The sequence below is a fragment of the Desmodus rotundus genome, chromosome X (assembly GCF_022682495.2).
Source record: "Desmodus rotundus isolate HL8 chromosome X, HLdesRot8A.1, whole genome shotgun sequence".
In the NCBI taxonomy this organism is placed as follows: Eukaryota; Metazoa; Chordata; class Mammalia; order Chiroptera; family Phyllostomidae; genus Desmodus; species Desmodus rotundus.
Window position 1 is genome coordinate 100,292,920 of NC_071400.1, and position 15,830 is coordinate 100,308,749.

Here is a 15,830-nt window from a genome sequence, read left to right on the forward strand (position 1 = left end):
TTGGCGCGCATTTTTCGAATTCCAGCTGCAGATTTGGCAACTGGGGAGGAGACAGCAGGCGTCACGCCCAAGGGAAAATGCCACCCACAGAGCGCCCATGGAGGGGCGGGGCGAGGCTGGCTGCTGCGGGCCAGAAAACCACACCCAGAGCCGGTTCCGGCTTCCTGTTGCCCCCTCCCCGCGGGCCACCGGGCTGGAGCGGGTCGCTGTGAAACCCTCCCCTCGGGCGGGACACTCCCCCCAACGGAATCGCTGGGACCCCTCAAACAGGGTGGCAGGCACGGTGCCCCAGTTCTGCTCACAGTGGCTTCCGCGGACTGGCACCTGGGACAGCCCGGGGCCTGCTTAGCCCCGTGGCTTTCAGGCCTCGCTGGGCCAGCGGAAGCCAGCGTGCGTTTGAACCAGATTCCCCGGGGGAATCGTGGCCGTTGAAAACGCAGGCCCTCCAGGGACATTATAATTCCCGATGCACACTCGTCATTTCGTAGTGTATCTAAATCTCTAAATACGGCCTGCGACACACGCACGAGGGAGGAATGGCCTGCTTGTCCAAGTGTTCCTGGTGCGTCTGGGACTGTGGCCCATCCAGTCGCACGCGCCACCTCTCATTGTTCTGTCTCTGAAATCTGTTATTATTAGGCGTATTATTTTAACGGTTCTTTTGAAATGGTTATGCGTGGCAAGGAAGCTGTACAGAAACGGGATCGGGGCACCCCGCGCCCGCGACACAGTCAGCCTCCCGCCGCGCTCCAGTCCCACAGCAACGGCAGGAAGCTGACCCGGCACCTCCGTGGGGGCTTGGGGGGCACCGCGCAGCCCACCAAGCCTCCCATCCGCCTTGAAGTCCTCGTTAGGTTTTATTTTTTAACTTCGCTTTGCATCACACTCTCCGCGGCCCCAGCCGGTCCCACCTCCAACTTTCCCGGCTGCGGCCCAGCGATCTCTGTGGCCAACCTCGCGCATCCCCCAGGGGAGCTCGGCAGGCACCCCACCCTGGGGTGGCCCGGGGTGCAGAGGGGCGTGGGCACCTCCCCAAAACTGCGCGCCCCGGTGTGGTTCGACCAGCCCCCCCCCCCCCTCGCGGTTCCAGGGCGGGGACTGGGCGGGGGCGGAGCGAGTCGGGGACAGCGAGAGACCCCGCCCCGCAGGCGGGTCCCGGAGGGCGGGGAGAGCGCGCGGCCCCGCCCTGGCCGCTTCCGCCGGGCTACCTATTATACGCACTCAGCTCCTCCGGCATCAGTAGAGCCGCACTCGGGACACGAGGAATGACCAGGGATCCCGGCTCCTGCAGCCGGGACCCTGCTTCGACCCCGCGCAGCCGAGCCGAGTCCAACTCCGGGTCCAACTCCGAAGCCGCGCCGCCTGCCCGGCTGCCCGGCCCGCGGTGCCCGCCCGCTGAAGCCGCCGGCTACTCCCACCAGCTGCTGTTGCTCCTGCTGCAGTGAACGCCGCCCCGCGCCGCGCCATTGTCCCCGCCGCCCCGCCAGCCAAGCCGGGCCGCCGATCGGGAGGCGAGGAGCGCGCATGGGTGGGCGCTGCTGATGCCACCGTAGTCGCTGCGCTTTACTCCGAGGCTGCGTCCCAGGAAGTCCGGCTCCCCTCTTCCCCGCGTCCGGCTACTCGTCCCAGACTGGAGCGCGACCCCATGGAGGCGCCCGGGCTGGCCAAAGCGGCTGCGGTAGACCCCGACCCTCCCAAGAGCACGGGAGAGACCCCCGATGAGGCGCCCGCTCAGGTGCCGGGCTCTGACACCCCCGCGTCCGAGTCGCCTACATACCGCCTGCAAGATTTCGACACGCTGGCCACCGTGGGTGAGTGCGAGACGTGGGGACCTGGCCCGCAGGGGCGCTCAGCGCCGCCCGGGACGCGGGCGTCAGACAAAGCTCCCGGTGTGTCGTCCCCCGGCTGCCTCCTGTGGAGCTCTCCGCCTGGTCCCGCCTGCTCCGGCGCCCTCGCTCCCACAGACGCCCGGAGAGTTGGAGTGAGTCCCCCCGGCCCCCGAGTACCTCCCTTAGCTTCCAGCGCCCCACCTGGCGCCTCCAAAGGCACCTTATTTATACCTGCCACGGTTAAACCACTCCGGTGCCTGGGCTCCCCGACGTCACAGAAGTTCCTGGAGCTGACCTCACATTGGGGACCTCAGGCGCCCTCCCAGGCAGGGACCCCCAGGGGAAGAGGCGGCCACTGGGGAGGTGGGCAAGCGCTCCTCCGCCGCATGGCAGGAGGCAGCGTCGAAGGTGGGCCTTGGAACGAACTGCTTTGGGCACAGGTGTTCCGCGGCGCTATGGGGTGGGGACTTTGGGGATGGATTAGTCGTTTCCTGGAACCGCTGTGGCTTTTCGTCTTGTGCATCCTGAACTTGCCATCCTTTCTCCAGACGTAGATTTCCTTCTCTCTTGTCTGGCAACCTAACTTTCGCGTTTCCTGGGCGCCTGGATCCCGAAACGCGCCGGCGTGTGGGTCCGGCGGGACTGGGGGGGAAAGATGCCCGACCCTGCGAGGTACTAAGTTCCAGCCGTGCGCACGACTCGCGGGTGGGTGCTTAGCAACAGCGCCAAGGTGTTGCACCAACCTGTTGTGGCTGGATGTGGTTGGGGGGCATGCTGAGAGTGGCCCGTGAGGCAGAGGGGTTTAAGAACTTTCTTCCCCCTCTCTCCACCCCAACTTTGGAAAAGAGGAGCGGAATAAAGTGAACTTAAGGTCATGAGGTCCAGAGCCAGAAGGACAACGAAACCACCAGTGGAGAGAGGACTTCTCTTTTCCACGTGTAGCTGCGTGTGAGGAAGGCATCCGCAGGCATCCCCATGTAGGGTGGAGGGCGTGGGAGGGGCCCCCTCTCTTTCAATATCTATTCATCTACCTGTGGGGAAGGTGTGCAGCAAAGGTGACTGTGCCTTTAGGGACATTTAGCGATGTCTGGGGACATTTTGGGTGGTTACAACTGGGGAGGCGGTGCTCCTGCCGTCTGGTGGGTGGAGACCAGGGAGGCTGCTCAACACCTTCCCCCACAGGGCCCAGGACGCCCACCTCTGAGCGTCTTCCAGCCCCAAAGTCGGGCTGTGAGGCTGAGGGAGAGAGGCTCTGAGTTCAGCGTGAGACACTCTCGTCTTTCTCTTTCCGCGCCTTTCCTTCTTGCATCCATCTGTGTATCCACCTACCTGGGTACCTGGGTACCTGTCTGTGATCTGTGCATCCGCCCGTCCGTCCGTCCATCCATCCATCCATTATCCATCTAATGATACCGGTCGTTGATCTATGTACCCCTCCTCCTTTGTCCACTTTTCCTCCTTCTCTCTTTTCCTCTATTTCTCTCTCCTTTTCCCTTCTTCCTCCTTTTCTTCTTCTTCCCATTCTTCTTTCTCTCTCGCTCTCGTTCTGCTGCGCTGATGACAAACATGCCTGTGTTTATTAGCACATGTCCACAAAGCGTCGGGAACCCAGCCTCGGGGAGTCACACGGGAGGTAGAAAGCAGGTAGAACAATGGAAAGTTGATGGCGGACCCGCCGCCCCTTGGCACCTGCTCCCACCATTGTGTTCCTTTCGGGCGTGATTGGGTCTGTTGGGACAGCCACCGGGGCTGCAGGCCAGGGCACCGAGTCGGTGCCGGGCAGGCGGGTGGGCTGCAGACGTGACCTCGTCTGGTGCGCCGTGGGTGCTGCCAAGTGGGCATAGGTGCCCAGTGAGTCATGTCCTTAAAAACAGAAGGTCACCACCTCTGGGGACCGACCAGCTGGCCGGGGCTGCGAAGGGGGCTGTTTCGTTCTTTCCTCTGGGCTGGTCTGAATGAAGACGATGCTGGGGACGGGGACCCCCATGTATGTGCGTGGCCCTCTTCACAACCCCTGCCAGTCTCTGCCACCTGGGACCTAAACTCCTTTCTTGGATATTGGTGAGAGATTAATCTCAGCATGATGGATTCAAGAGATTAAGAATAAGCTTTAAAAAAAAATAACAAGAGTTCCCCAAAGCATCAGAATTGGGTGTCTCTGACTCACCCTGTAGGGTGACCTCAGCTCATTGCAGATGGTGTAGTGGGCTCCCTTCCTGCCGTTAGAAGGCTGTCAGGGTGTGCGTGCTCTGCAACCAAAGTCCAGCTCGGGACACTGCTCCTGGGTCCCCTGCCTAAGCGTGTCCCTGCCCCACACAGGCGCCCACAGGGACTCAGTTTTCTGAGGGTGTTTGTGTGCAGTTTTCCTGCTGACCAAGGCGATTCTCTGTCATGTGCATCCAAGCCGCAACCCCCCGCACACACACAGACACGCACCAGAACCCCCACCCTCTGTTACCCTTTCTTCAGCATCGCCATTCCCGCCCCTCGCCCCTTGGAAGCTTCTAGGACAAGCCACGGTGGAAAGGCAGGGTTCAGCTCAGGCTGCTTTCTGAAGGGTGTTTGGAGTCTGTGCCCTGCGCTGGTGTCCCCGTTTCTTTGGTCTGGTCTCTCCCCGTGGGCATGACAGGTTCTTGTTATCACCCACATACTCTTGTGCTTTTCACCCCTTTGTTTGGAACATCAGCTCGGCGTGGTCCCCATCCACGAAACACAGCTGAGGTGACATTGACGATTTAGTGCACGTGGCTTTGAGGACGGCGGGACCCTCTGGGAGCTACCACGGGCCTGGGAGCCGGCTGGGAATAGACAGCTGGGTTGGCAAGAGTGGCCCCCATGCCCAGGGACTGAATTAGAACAGCACAACGTCACGAGCCGTCCCATGTCCTCATTCTGTGCGTCAGGTTGTGGGGAATCCTCGGCATTGCGGATGGACCAGTGGCCCGCGCATTCCCAATTGCTTGGAAGAATGTGTGGTGTGTGTTGGTGAACGGTCTCATGGGATGACGTTCTCTTAAAGCCCAGGGGAATCTGTGTGGTACAGCTCAGCTGAACACAGACGGGCAAATTTGGAGATGAGGCCGCCCCACTGCTCAGTGGGGAAGAAAGGGTTTGTCCCCATATTCCAGGATGCTGGTTCATGGGGCCAAGCTGGGTTCCCCCACCTCCTTGTTTATGAACATGGGTGCTGATTAAACACGTATATATTTATAGTGACATAATTATAACCTCCAAGGGGATTCCAAAAGCCGTACGTAGAGTCCGGCCCCTCCCCCCATGCTGAGGTCTTTCGTAGCCGTAGCCCGATATGGAAACCAGGATGGCTGCGTGGGTGACATCCTTTCAGAGACGGGAGACCCTGCTCACTGCTCACAGCTTCTACGGAGTCTCCTCGGTGTTTGCACGTGTGGGTGCCTGTGTATTTCTAGACAGGGCAACCACTGAGACCCCCCCCCCCCCAAATCAAGGCACACAACTCATTCCCTCTTCACCAACCACGTCCTAATGCCTGATGCTTTCGTTTCTTTGCTTACACCATCACCAGACGACAAACCCGTATTTCATTAAAATCTCGAAGACTTTCCTTCGTCAATCAGTCGTTATACGCCGTTCTCTCCCAAGCATCGACAAGCCTTTTCCAGCATACTGACATCACTTTCTCCTCTGATCTCAGTTTCCTTGAACTGGCCCTACTGTCTCTCATTTCAACCCAAGTTGTCCTGTACCTGAGCACCCCTGAGCACACCTGAGCACCCCTGAGCACCCCTCCAGACCGAGTGCAGTCGGCTCCAGTGAGATGTTGCTGTGCACAGGAATGGGCACTCGTGATGGTGGAGTCGCCATAGCAATCGGAAGTGTTGTTTGTTGCTCAGCAACACGAGAGCATCCCCTTCACCCTTTAATGCTCTCCATCCTGAGAGGGCTCTGTTGAGCATCCTATCCCTCGGACATGGATGACGGTGCCAACCTCAGACCACCCCAGGAAAGTTAGCAATCAGATAAACTATGAGGGAAGGACATTGCCAAGTACAGAAGTCGGGCAGGTAGTTGTTCCTCAATTTTTTACAAAGACTTTATTTATTTTAGAGATAAGGGAAGGGAGGGAGAAAGAGGGGAGAGAAACATCCACATGTGGCTGCCTCTCGTGCGCCCCCTAGTGGGGACCTGGCCCACAACCCAGGCGTGTGCTTTGATTGGAGGGACTCGGCCATTGGCCTGGGGATGTCTGGCAGCCCCAGGAGCTGGAAGAGGCAGGAAGGCCCCTCCCTGGAGCCTGTGGAGGGACACCTGGACCTCAGACAGACACCTGGCCTCTAGGATGGGGGTGCAGTGAAAGCAGGAACTCACGTGTTTCTTCCGAGGAGGCGTCTGTGATTCCCTGCGTGAGGCAGGAGGTCAGAGCTAGGTGGAGAGAGCCGAGAACTTGGTTTTCCCTTGTCCCTTCCACCCCCCACAGAGAACTGTGCCCTGCACGTGGTGTGCCGCTCACCGCATTCCCAACCGTAAACCTAGGGGACAGCCCGCGTCCCACATGGTCGGGCCAGAGGCTGCCATGTTGAATCAGCCCCGACTGTGGCATTTGTGTCCATTTGTTCTTCTCTCACTAAATACCCGAAACCGGGTGGCTTAGAAACCACAGGGGTTTACATTTTACAGTTCTGGAGGCTGGAACTGTGACAGCTTGGTGCCGACGTGGTTAAGACCTGGCAGGTTCTCTCTTCTGGGCTGCTGATGGCTTGCTTCCTGGTGTGTCCTGGCATGGCCGAGAGCAGATAGGGGAACCATGTCTTCTTGTGACTCTTGGAAAGACATTCCTCCCATCATGGGGATGCCACCTTCGTGATCTCATTGAATTCTAATTCCCTCCCAAAGACCCACCTGCGAATGCCATCCCATTGGGCGTTAAGGCTTCACCACACCTATTTCCAGAGATGCTAACATTCAAGCCGTAACATTAGATTCGTCCGTCAGATGCTGCTTTGCCTTTCTTCTCTGGAAATCGTCCTTTGGGGGTGAAGGTGCCTGCTCCAGCATTAGTTTGACTTGGTCACATACTGGAAGGCCCAGGGAGGACCCCCCTCCTCCCTGTGTCTGGGGACTGCCCTCTGTGACCCAGCTCGGGTCTCCCCTGTGGTCAGGGCCATGACACCACACTCGGTGGTCTCAGACCTGCATCCTGGGTGAGTCCCTCCACAGCTGAGGGCCACCAGAGAGACCACCTCTGTCACCGGGAGAAAAGGGCAGAGGTACCACATGATACACACAGTCCGAAGCTTCACTTCCACCTTCCCCTCCCTGAGGTCACAGGGCGCTTCTAAACGCAGGGACAGATGAGTTCAGAGTTCTCCATTGGCTACTGTCAGTCTCGTTGGGAGCCCCTTCCTGGGGCTTTCTCTGTATTTCCCCCACAATGTTTTCCAGACAGCCAAACACCGCCACGGCGGGGCCCTCTCAACAACGTCCCTCTTCCCCTGATTTCCTCGGAATTCTCCGCAGGCTGTTTCCTGCGGAGAAGAATAGTAGGATATAGGTCCACTTTTTTCTGAGATTGTCCACAGTGTGTGGGGCAGAGAAAACCGGCGTGCCTTGGTTTTTTGCAAGGATTCGCGAGGGGTCGGGGACTGTACACAGCCCTGCGGTCGTCCCGTCCTGTCCCTCGTCACCCTCTCCCAACGTGGCTGCAGTGAGAGGTGCAGAGCAGGCTGCAAAAGAGGCTGAGTGCTGACTGTTTGGGTAGCAAGCGTCCTGCTCTTCTCCATCGTGGCTGACGCTCACAGTGCTGAGCTGCTGCGGATGGCAAAGCTAATGCATCATCCACTGTGGTGTTGAGCGTGGCGGGGGAGTCGTGAAGGACAGCTTCCCAAAACACCATCACGCCTTCATTTATTCGCTTATGCGCAGGGGGGCTGGCATCGCCCTGTGTGTGTGGCACCTTCCCACGTCACACCAAAGACACCTGCGTCTTCTTCATTCCTTCCCTCTGGCTCAGGAACACGTCACGCATTGGACGGACCCTGGTTTGGTCTCTGTAGAGGTTCCGGTAATTTCTTTAGAGGGACAAGGTTGGAAGGCTGGGTGGCTTCAACAACAGACACTTCTTCCTCCCTGTCCTGCAGGCTGGAGGCTGAGACCCAGGGGCGGGCAGGGCTGGCTCCCCCTGAGGCCTCTCTTCTGGGCGTGCGGATGGCCGTCTTCCCCCCATGTCCTCACACAGGCGTCCCTCTGGGTGTGTCTGCGTCCCCATCTCCTCTTATAAGGACCCCGGTCTTATGGGATCAGAGCCCCCCTGGGGACCTCAGTTTAGCTTAATCACCTGTAGAAAGACACAGCTATGTGAAACGTCCGATGCACCTAGCACTGCTTCTGTGCCTCAGAGTCCCCATAACGCCGTAGTTTTGCATCTCACCAGGTAGATTTGGCTCACGAGCTTTGAGGGCAGGAGGCAGCATCCTTTTAAGACGACAGGTGGAAGGCTGTGCTCCTGGTTTGAAGGCGTCCGTCTGCTTGGTCTTGGCCTCAGCTCTGTATGACCATCCACCACACTTTTTTCCTGTTTTCCCGGTCATCTGTGACTGCCACATCAAGGTGTTGTGACTGCTAGGTAGATGGCGGTCGTCCACTCTAAAGGCTCTTTGTTCGTTCAGATGACAGCTTTAGCACCCTGCGCGGGAGGCGGGCACTGTTTCTTCTGCAAAAAGTGGAAGAACCTGTCGTTCACTGCTATTGCCCCTTCCCGGGGATGCTGCATGCAGGTCCTGGTTCTGAAATGACGGATGTCACCATCACCACCATCATCCTCACCATTACTTTCTCGACATAGCTCAGGCCCACCTCATTTGCAGGGATGGGTGGGGGTCTTATTTGCACGGATTTGGACCTTACTCTGTTCAGCAGACCTGCCGTGAGTGTGCCAGGACCTTCACCCGTCCCCTGCACGGGCCGCCTCCTTGTTCCAACTCCTGGGTTAGGACAGGGTGAGACCCAGAGGACGCCCGCTGCACGATCATTTTTCCTTGGTCCCCTCCTGTCGTCTGTCTCATGAGCTTTCACCCCGTTTTTGCCTCCTGCCCCAACAAATTGCCCAAAACTGAACACCTTAAAACTACACGCATGTACTCTTTCACAGTTTTGCAGATTCTGAGTGTGAAAATGAGTCTTAGGGGGTTAACATCAAGGCATCGGCAGGAGTGGTTCCTTCTGGAGTCCCTAGGAGGAGGCCTGTTTCCTCGTGTTTCCCAGCTTCTAGAAGCTTCCATATGCTCTGGCTTATGAGACCTTCTTTCACCTCCTAGGCAAGCCATGTGGAGGGACTCCCGTAAATGGCGAAACCACAGGAAGAATGAGAAGCTCTCCCCTGTGTCCCCAAGAGCAGAAAGGCTAGTGTTGATTAACAGTGGATGTGGCTGTAAATGTTCACGTGTGTGTGCGAGGGAGCGTGTGCCCGGGAAGGAATGAATGGAGCTGTTGGGGCTCTCACATCTGTGTGTTCTCCTGCCTGGCTGGAGCTGTGTCCAAGGACTAATTGGCACCTCTCTGCGTCCCTCCCTCGGGCTCAGCCAGCAGAACCAGTTCTCACATCCTGAGGGAGCCCAGGCACAGGATGATTGGAAGATGAGATGGCCCAGCCTTACCTTCTAGGAGGGCGTCCTGGCCGGGAGTCCCACAAAGAAAGCTGGCTTCCACCTGGAGCAGCAAAGCACAGCGGGGGGTGGATTGTGCTTTCCAACAGCCAGGGGTGGGTTGTGCTTTCCAACAGCCGGGGAGTGGGTTGTCTCCAACAGTGTGGAGCATGTTGATGAATTAACTGATAGCATAGGTACTTTAAAAATAATAATAATAATAATAAACGTGGCAAGCACCTTTTTCTCTGAGCTGCTTTGTGGAAAGATAATAAAACCAGCACTATGAATGCTTCTCAGAAGCTCCTAGTTCAGGGGTGCTTTTCCCCTCCATTATACGGTGGGATCTCCATTTCCACGCCGGGTTGGATGGAGAGGGTGCCACGCCTTTGCTTCACCATTAAGGCACTTAGGTGGAAGTCCAGTGGGGGTCTGGCTTATGTTTGAATAGGAGACAGCGTGATAAATAGCCGTGAATTTGAACCAGTCCAGCCATTCTTCCATTAAAGCGCTGCGTGTCCTTAAGTTGGGATGGATGGGATCCATCCGCAGTGGGATGGGAGTGGTTGAGCGCGGAGGTGTGCGAGCCAGAGCACAGCTTCTGTCCTCCTCCGGCGCGCCCGGGCCCCCACGTGCCTGTGGTGTCAGCGCACAATGAGGAGACTCTCCCGTGGGAGGCCACTCCCACTTCGGTGAGTCAGCCAGGTGTTCCCCAAGCCGAGGAGTCTCCCACAGGGCGCCTCAGACGGGTTTTCCACGCTTTGATCTCCCACCAGGGGCTCTCGTGGCCTCTGCCAGACCTGCTCGGGTGTCCCCACCCCCTTACACCCAAAGGACTGCCAGGGCTAAAGCCTGGGTGCCCGGGGGGCCCACCCACGGGTTACTCCCACATTCCAGAACATGATCCCCCTTTCACACACTGTGTTTCCTGCTGGGGTTGCCGACCCTGTTTAACCCACTCGGAAATTATACCGGTTGTTCTACCAGCTGCCAGAAAAAGGAAATGAGGAAATGAGAATGGACAGTTCTTACAGGTAACTGCAGCCGGTTCTACGGTACCTCGACAAGGTCTCAGGTGCGTTCTATTGATTCTCTGGAGCTTGTTCGTCGGGACGCATTTTTGATGAACTTCTGATGAGTCACCAAAGAGATATGTAGGGCAATCTTCGGGGTTTTGTTCTGCTTTTTTTTTAACCATCCCCTGAAAACATTGTTTTATTGCTTTCAGAGAGAGAGGAAGGGACAGGAAGAAACACTGATGTGAGAAAGAAGCATCGGTTGGTTGCTTCCCACTTGTATCTGGACCAGATTATAAGCACCCGGCCTGGGCATTGAACCCCCAACCTCGGTATGTGCCCTCACTGGGAATCGAACTCACAACCCTGTGGCTAAGGGATGACCGTCCAACCACCTGAGCCATACTGGCCAGGCTTGCCGAGGATCCTTTTAAAAGACTTGACCCACTCTGGCTGTGTCTTCATTTGGTTAGAGTGTCTTCCTGATAGGCCAAGGTTGTGGGTTCAATCCCTGGCCAGAGCACATAACAAGAATTAACCAATGAATGCCTGAATAAATGGGACACCAAATCCATGTTTCATTCTCTCCCCTCCACCCCATCTCCTTTCCTCTTTCTCCATAAAATCAATGAATGAAAAAGTCAAGAAAACATGAGTCCCCTGAGTCCTTGAATGTCAACAGTCATTGTGAGATGGGATTTCACTTTTGAAAACTTTCCTTCACGTCAGCCTTAGCAGCTCAGCATTTTATTTTGATAACAGATTCTTTGGGGCCCATTGTATGGATCTCTTCAAAGATCCGGCATCTAGTTTCTTTGATTATTTTTTTTTTCCTCTATTGGTTTCCTATTTTCAATTTCATTGATTTCTGCTCATTTTTCTTATGTCTCTTCTCCTGCCTGCTGTAGATTTGTTCACCTAAAACTAAAGGGCCTTTCTAAGGGAGAGGCGATTTATTTGAGATCAATAAGACCAGCTACTGGGGAAGTGCTGACTCAGGCAGGAGCCCACGTAGGGTCCCGATGAGGGGACAAAGGGGAGGCACTAACGAGAAGGGGGAGGGGACAGGGACACCCACAGCAGGGAGGCGTGGCTGTGGGCGCAGATGACAAGATGTCGTGATGCTGATTCTCAACAGCATGTTTCATTCTCAGTCTTGTGCTCATCCGTCCACTCGTCACCCCATCTGCCATCCTGTCACCTTTGCAGACAGCTCTGTGGGCCACATGGTGGCTTTGGCTCAGTTCAAAGGTCATTTTGCTCTGCCATAAAGTGGCTCCATTTATATTATCGTGTACAGGTTTATGCCAGTCTTGTTTGTGTAGTTTTCTTAAGTATTTTTATCTTGATTAAGATCCTGGGCAGCTGCTTGGAGTGTGTCAGGGAGCCACAGAAGAGATGAAGTGATAACCCAGGAAATGGTCCAAGAAAACACCACCTTTTTCTGTATTCAGTGTGTGTTCAGGGTGGCCCAGTGGCGGACCCTGTTCTCCAAGCGTCTGCTGTGTTCTCTCGTCTGTGTCCGCTTGACGGTCTTCACGGACTCATGCTTTTTGGTGGGTTTCATTTCTCTCTCCCAAAAGTGGTGCTGTAGCTGGGACTCCCTCCCCCCACGTAATCAACATGCCAGCTTCCTCCCCACCAAACAAGCCCCAGTAATTACGAAGCCCCAAGGAATCAACGCGGCAGCCACCTGCTCCAGATGTGTGTCCCACACTGAGTTGCGTTCGGGGTGCTGGCCTTCCTTTCAAAGAAACAGATAACGCTGCAATCAAAGCCCGTTGTGTGGACTGTGCTGTAGGCCTTGGGTTCAGAATTCCCATCCCAATGTGCGGTGCGGCTGGCGAAGCCATGGTGGGGTGGTTGGGTGGGTGGCTGGTTGTGCCTCCCAGTCCCTTTACCTCCTGTGTTACGGAGCGGAGTCCCCTTAATTCTGTAATAACGAAACGCACTTGGATGGGAGTGTACCTCAGTCCGGGGCACAGGGACTTTTATTTTATTTTATTTATTTTGGGTTTTTTTTTAATTTTTAAATCCTCATCCAAAGATGTCTTTATTTTTTTATTTTTTGAAGATTTTATTTATTTATTTTTACAGAGAGGGGAAGGGAGGGGGAAAGAGGACAGAAACATTAATGTGCGGTTGCCTCTTGTGCGCCCCCTACTGGAGACCTGGCCCGAAACCCAAGCATGTGCCCTGACTGGGAATGGAACCAGCGACCTTTTGCTTCCCAGTCTGGTGCTCAGTCCAGTGAGCCACACCAGCCAGGGCCTGAAGATGTGTTTATTGATTTGAGGCAGATAGGAAGGGAAGAGAGAGAGGAGAGAAGCGTTGATCTGTTGGTTCCCATACCCACGCCGCCCTGGCATGTAACCTGCAGCCTTCTCAGGTATGGGATGGCGCTCCAACCAGCTGAGCCACCTGGCCCAGTCTGCAGGGATCTTTACAAGGTTACTGCCTGACACCCTCAAATCCTTCCAGACCCTCCTGCCGGAAGACGCAGAAGCCCCTTAGCTGGGTAGCAAGGGATGGACGATGTGAATTGCATATCCATCCCCAAGGACAGGGGAAAAAACGATGGAGGAAAATTGTTGAGGAAAAGCACCGTTTTTAGTCACATTCTCAAATGGCACCTTTGATCGTAGAGGAAAAGTTGTGATTTGAAAAGCAACGATTCGAAAGACGTCCGGTGGAAGGGGGTTATAACTCTGGCTGTGATGTCAGGCTATGTCACTTCTTCAAGATGCTCGGCGTGTCCGCACGTAGTGTCTCGGGCTGTTCTGTGGTAGCTAAATAAATACTAAACGAGAATGAAAAGGGCAGATTGAAAAAGAAAAGAAAACCCTAAGTAAAACCAGCGTCTTTTTTACTGAGCATAAACTGAAAATACCTCTTTGTCATGTTTGCTGACTCAAAAGAGGGGAAGAAAATGCATGCGTTTGTTGCATACTGGGCGGCCGGAACCAGCCGGTCGCTGAGGCCAACGGGGTTCTCCCAGAGGCGTGCTGGGATCCCCGGGATCCCCTGAGGATGTGACCAGGGCTCCGCGGGGTCACGGCTATTTCCGTCACACTAGGAGAAAGTTGTTTCTCTTCCCTCGCTCCTCCAGAGGCTTCCTGATGTCTGATGACATCATCTCTGACCACAGTGGAATGCCTCCTTTCCTGCTCTTGGGCTCTACCTATTTCTGTTCATACGGTGACTGTCGCTAGCTACGAGCCCCACAAGCAAACCGAGGCTCCGTGGCATCCTGGACAGGCTTCTGGGGCCAAAGACTCCTCGACCGCACGGTCTGAGAGCTCCCGTTGACACGCGTGTCTGGGTCGAACTTGATCTTCATGTAGCAAGGCCTTGGACGGGGGTTGATTAATGATGATTCCAGAGTCTACCGATATGCCCCCTCCTGTCAGAAGCATACCTGTGGAATGTTTCGTTTTCCACCTGAGAGCTGCCGACTAAAATAGACACATTCAAGTAGACACCTTCAAATTGAAAAATGCCTTTCATTTTTATCCTCACCTGACGATGTGCTTATTGATTTTACAGAGAAGGGGAGGGAGGGAGAAAGAGAGGGAGAGAAACATCGATGTGAGGGACAGACGTGGGTTAGTTGCCCCCCGTATGCACCGCCCCCACCCCCGACCGGGATCGTGGCCAGCAACCCAAGACATGTGCCGTGACCGGGGATCGAACCTGTGACCTTTTGATGTACGGGGAGGGGACGACAGCCCAATCACCTGAGCTACCTGGCCAGGGCTCACCTACACTCTTCTAAACATCTATCGTGCCAAGTCCTACATTGACCCCTTTTATTTTTATACAAACTCTATTACCTTGAGGGTTTTATGGGGGAAGGCTTTGAAATGAGGCAAATATTTGACGAGTTTGTCAACAGGCCACGATATGGTGGAAACAGCACTTTGTATATTATTCCACATAATGCATCACCGTGTTTCCCCAAAGACTCTTTATTTTGTGTGACGAGCTGTGTGCACACGCCTGTCACCGCCCACTCTTCTCAAGTGGGGATGAAGCTGTTCATACAGTTTGTTTTCATAAACCCAGGAATAAAACACACAGACGCACGTCAGAAAGGACACAGAAGGGCCCTGGGCAAGTCGGAAGTTGCATCCGACTTCGGGAGGTCCCAGAGCAGGTAGAAAAGTGCAGGGTGAATGAGGAGGGGGCTCTCGCAAGAGGGGCTCTTGGTCGTCCTCCCCCCGGACAAGCTCTGATGTTTTTTCCCCCGAGGCCAAAGCCGGAGAACTCTGCAGTCTCCTGTGTCAACCACCGAGCTCAGAAAACCATCCGCGTTGTAAAAACACAAAGCTTTTTTTGTGTGTTAAAAAGTAAGCAAATGGGAGGTGGGTGCTCGTTGACCTTTCCCTCTGAGGGTCCCTCGACGTCACAAACACATGGCTACCGCAATTTCTCTCTGGTGCTTCACTGTTGGTTAGAAAATGGTCTCCAACCTGGGGCTGATCAATAGCCTAGACGTTGAGACACGACAACAAAAATCAAGACAGGAGGTCCCGGAGGGAGGACGTACTTCTGGGAACCTAAGAGGAGGCTAAACCAAAAAGGGAAACATCAGAGAAATTTTTTCAAAAAACTGTCATTTTGAGTCATATATTTAGAAAAGCCTGAGAATGTTCTGTGTTCAGCGACAAAAAAGGGATGTTACAATAATAGAGAAACAGAAAGAACTTTCCATTGCTTAATTTTTTTTTTTTTTAATTAAAGAAGAGCCCCGGCTGGTGTGGCCCAGTGGATTGAGCGGCAGCCTGTGAACCAAAGGGTCGCTGGTTCCATTCCCAGTGGAGGCACATGCCAGGGTTGTGGGCCAGGTCCCCAGGAGGGGGAGCTCGAGGGGCAACCACACATTGATGTTTCTCTCCTTCTTTTCCTCCCTCCTTTCCCCTCTCTCTAAAAAATAAATAAATATAATCTTCAAAATAATTCAAAGACGAAAATTTTTAAAAGATGCATTTGCCCTTAAATGTACCGCTCTAATCTCCGTGTTTGTCTTGGGTGCCATGGGGGAGGCTGCAAGGCCGAGCCTGAGTGCTCCACATCTCCCTGCACATTCAGTGTGCCCTTCATGTGAGCCTTCTGTGGTTGTTGTAGCCTGGTGGCCTCCAACAGGCATTCACCCTCCCCCATCCTGGAGGCCAGGCCTCTGAGGTCCAGGTGTTCCAGGGCCCCACTCCCTCCACAGGCTCCAGGGAGGGTCCTACCTGCCTCTTCCAGCTCCGGGGGCTCCCGGCATCCCTGGGCTGGTGGCTGCGTCCCTCCTGTCTCTGCCTCCGTCTCCACGTGGCTTCTCCTCCTTGTCTGTGTCTCCTCTTCTGTCCTTCTCGGGACCC

The 15,830-nt window shown here is 55.2% G+C and overlaps 1 protein-coding gene across 4 annotated transcripts in view; it reads left to right on the plus strand.

Annotated features, from left to right (window-relative positions):
- The first annotated feature begins 1,184 nt into the window (after positions 1–1,184).
- LOC112313358 (protein kinase cAMP-dependent X-linked catalytic subunit) overlaps positions 1,185–15,830 on the plus strand; it is a 52,021-nt gene continuing 37,375 nt past the window's right edge. For all 4 annotated transcript variants that reach the window (XM_045203248.3, XM_045203249.3, XM_024569907.4 and 1 more), the window contains exon 1: positions 1,185–1,811. In XM_045203248.3, the coding sequence (XP_045059183.1) occupies positions 1,646–1,811 (166 nt within the window). In that variant the 5' untranslated portion in view covers positions 1,185–1,645. The remainder of the gene's footprint in view (positions 1,812–15,830) is intronic.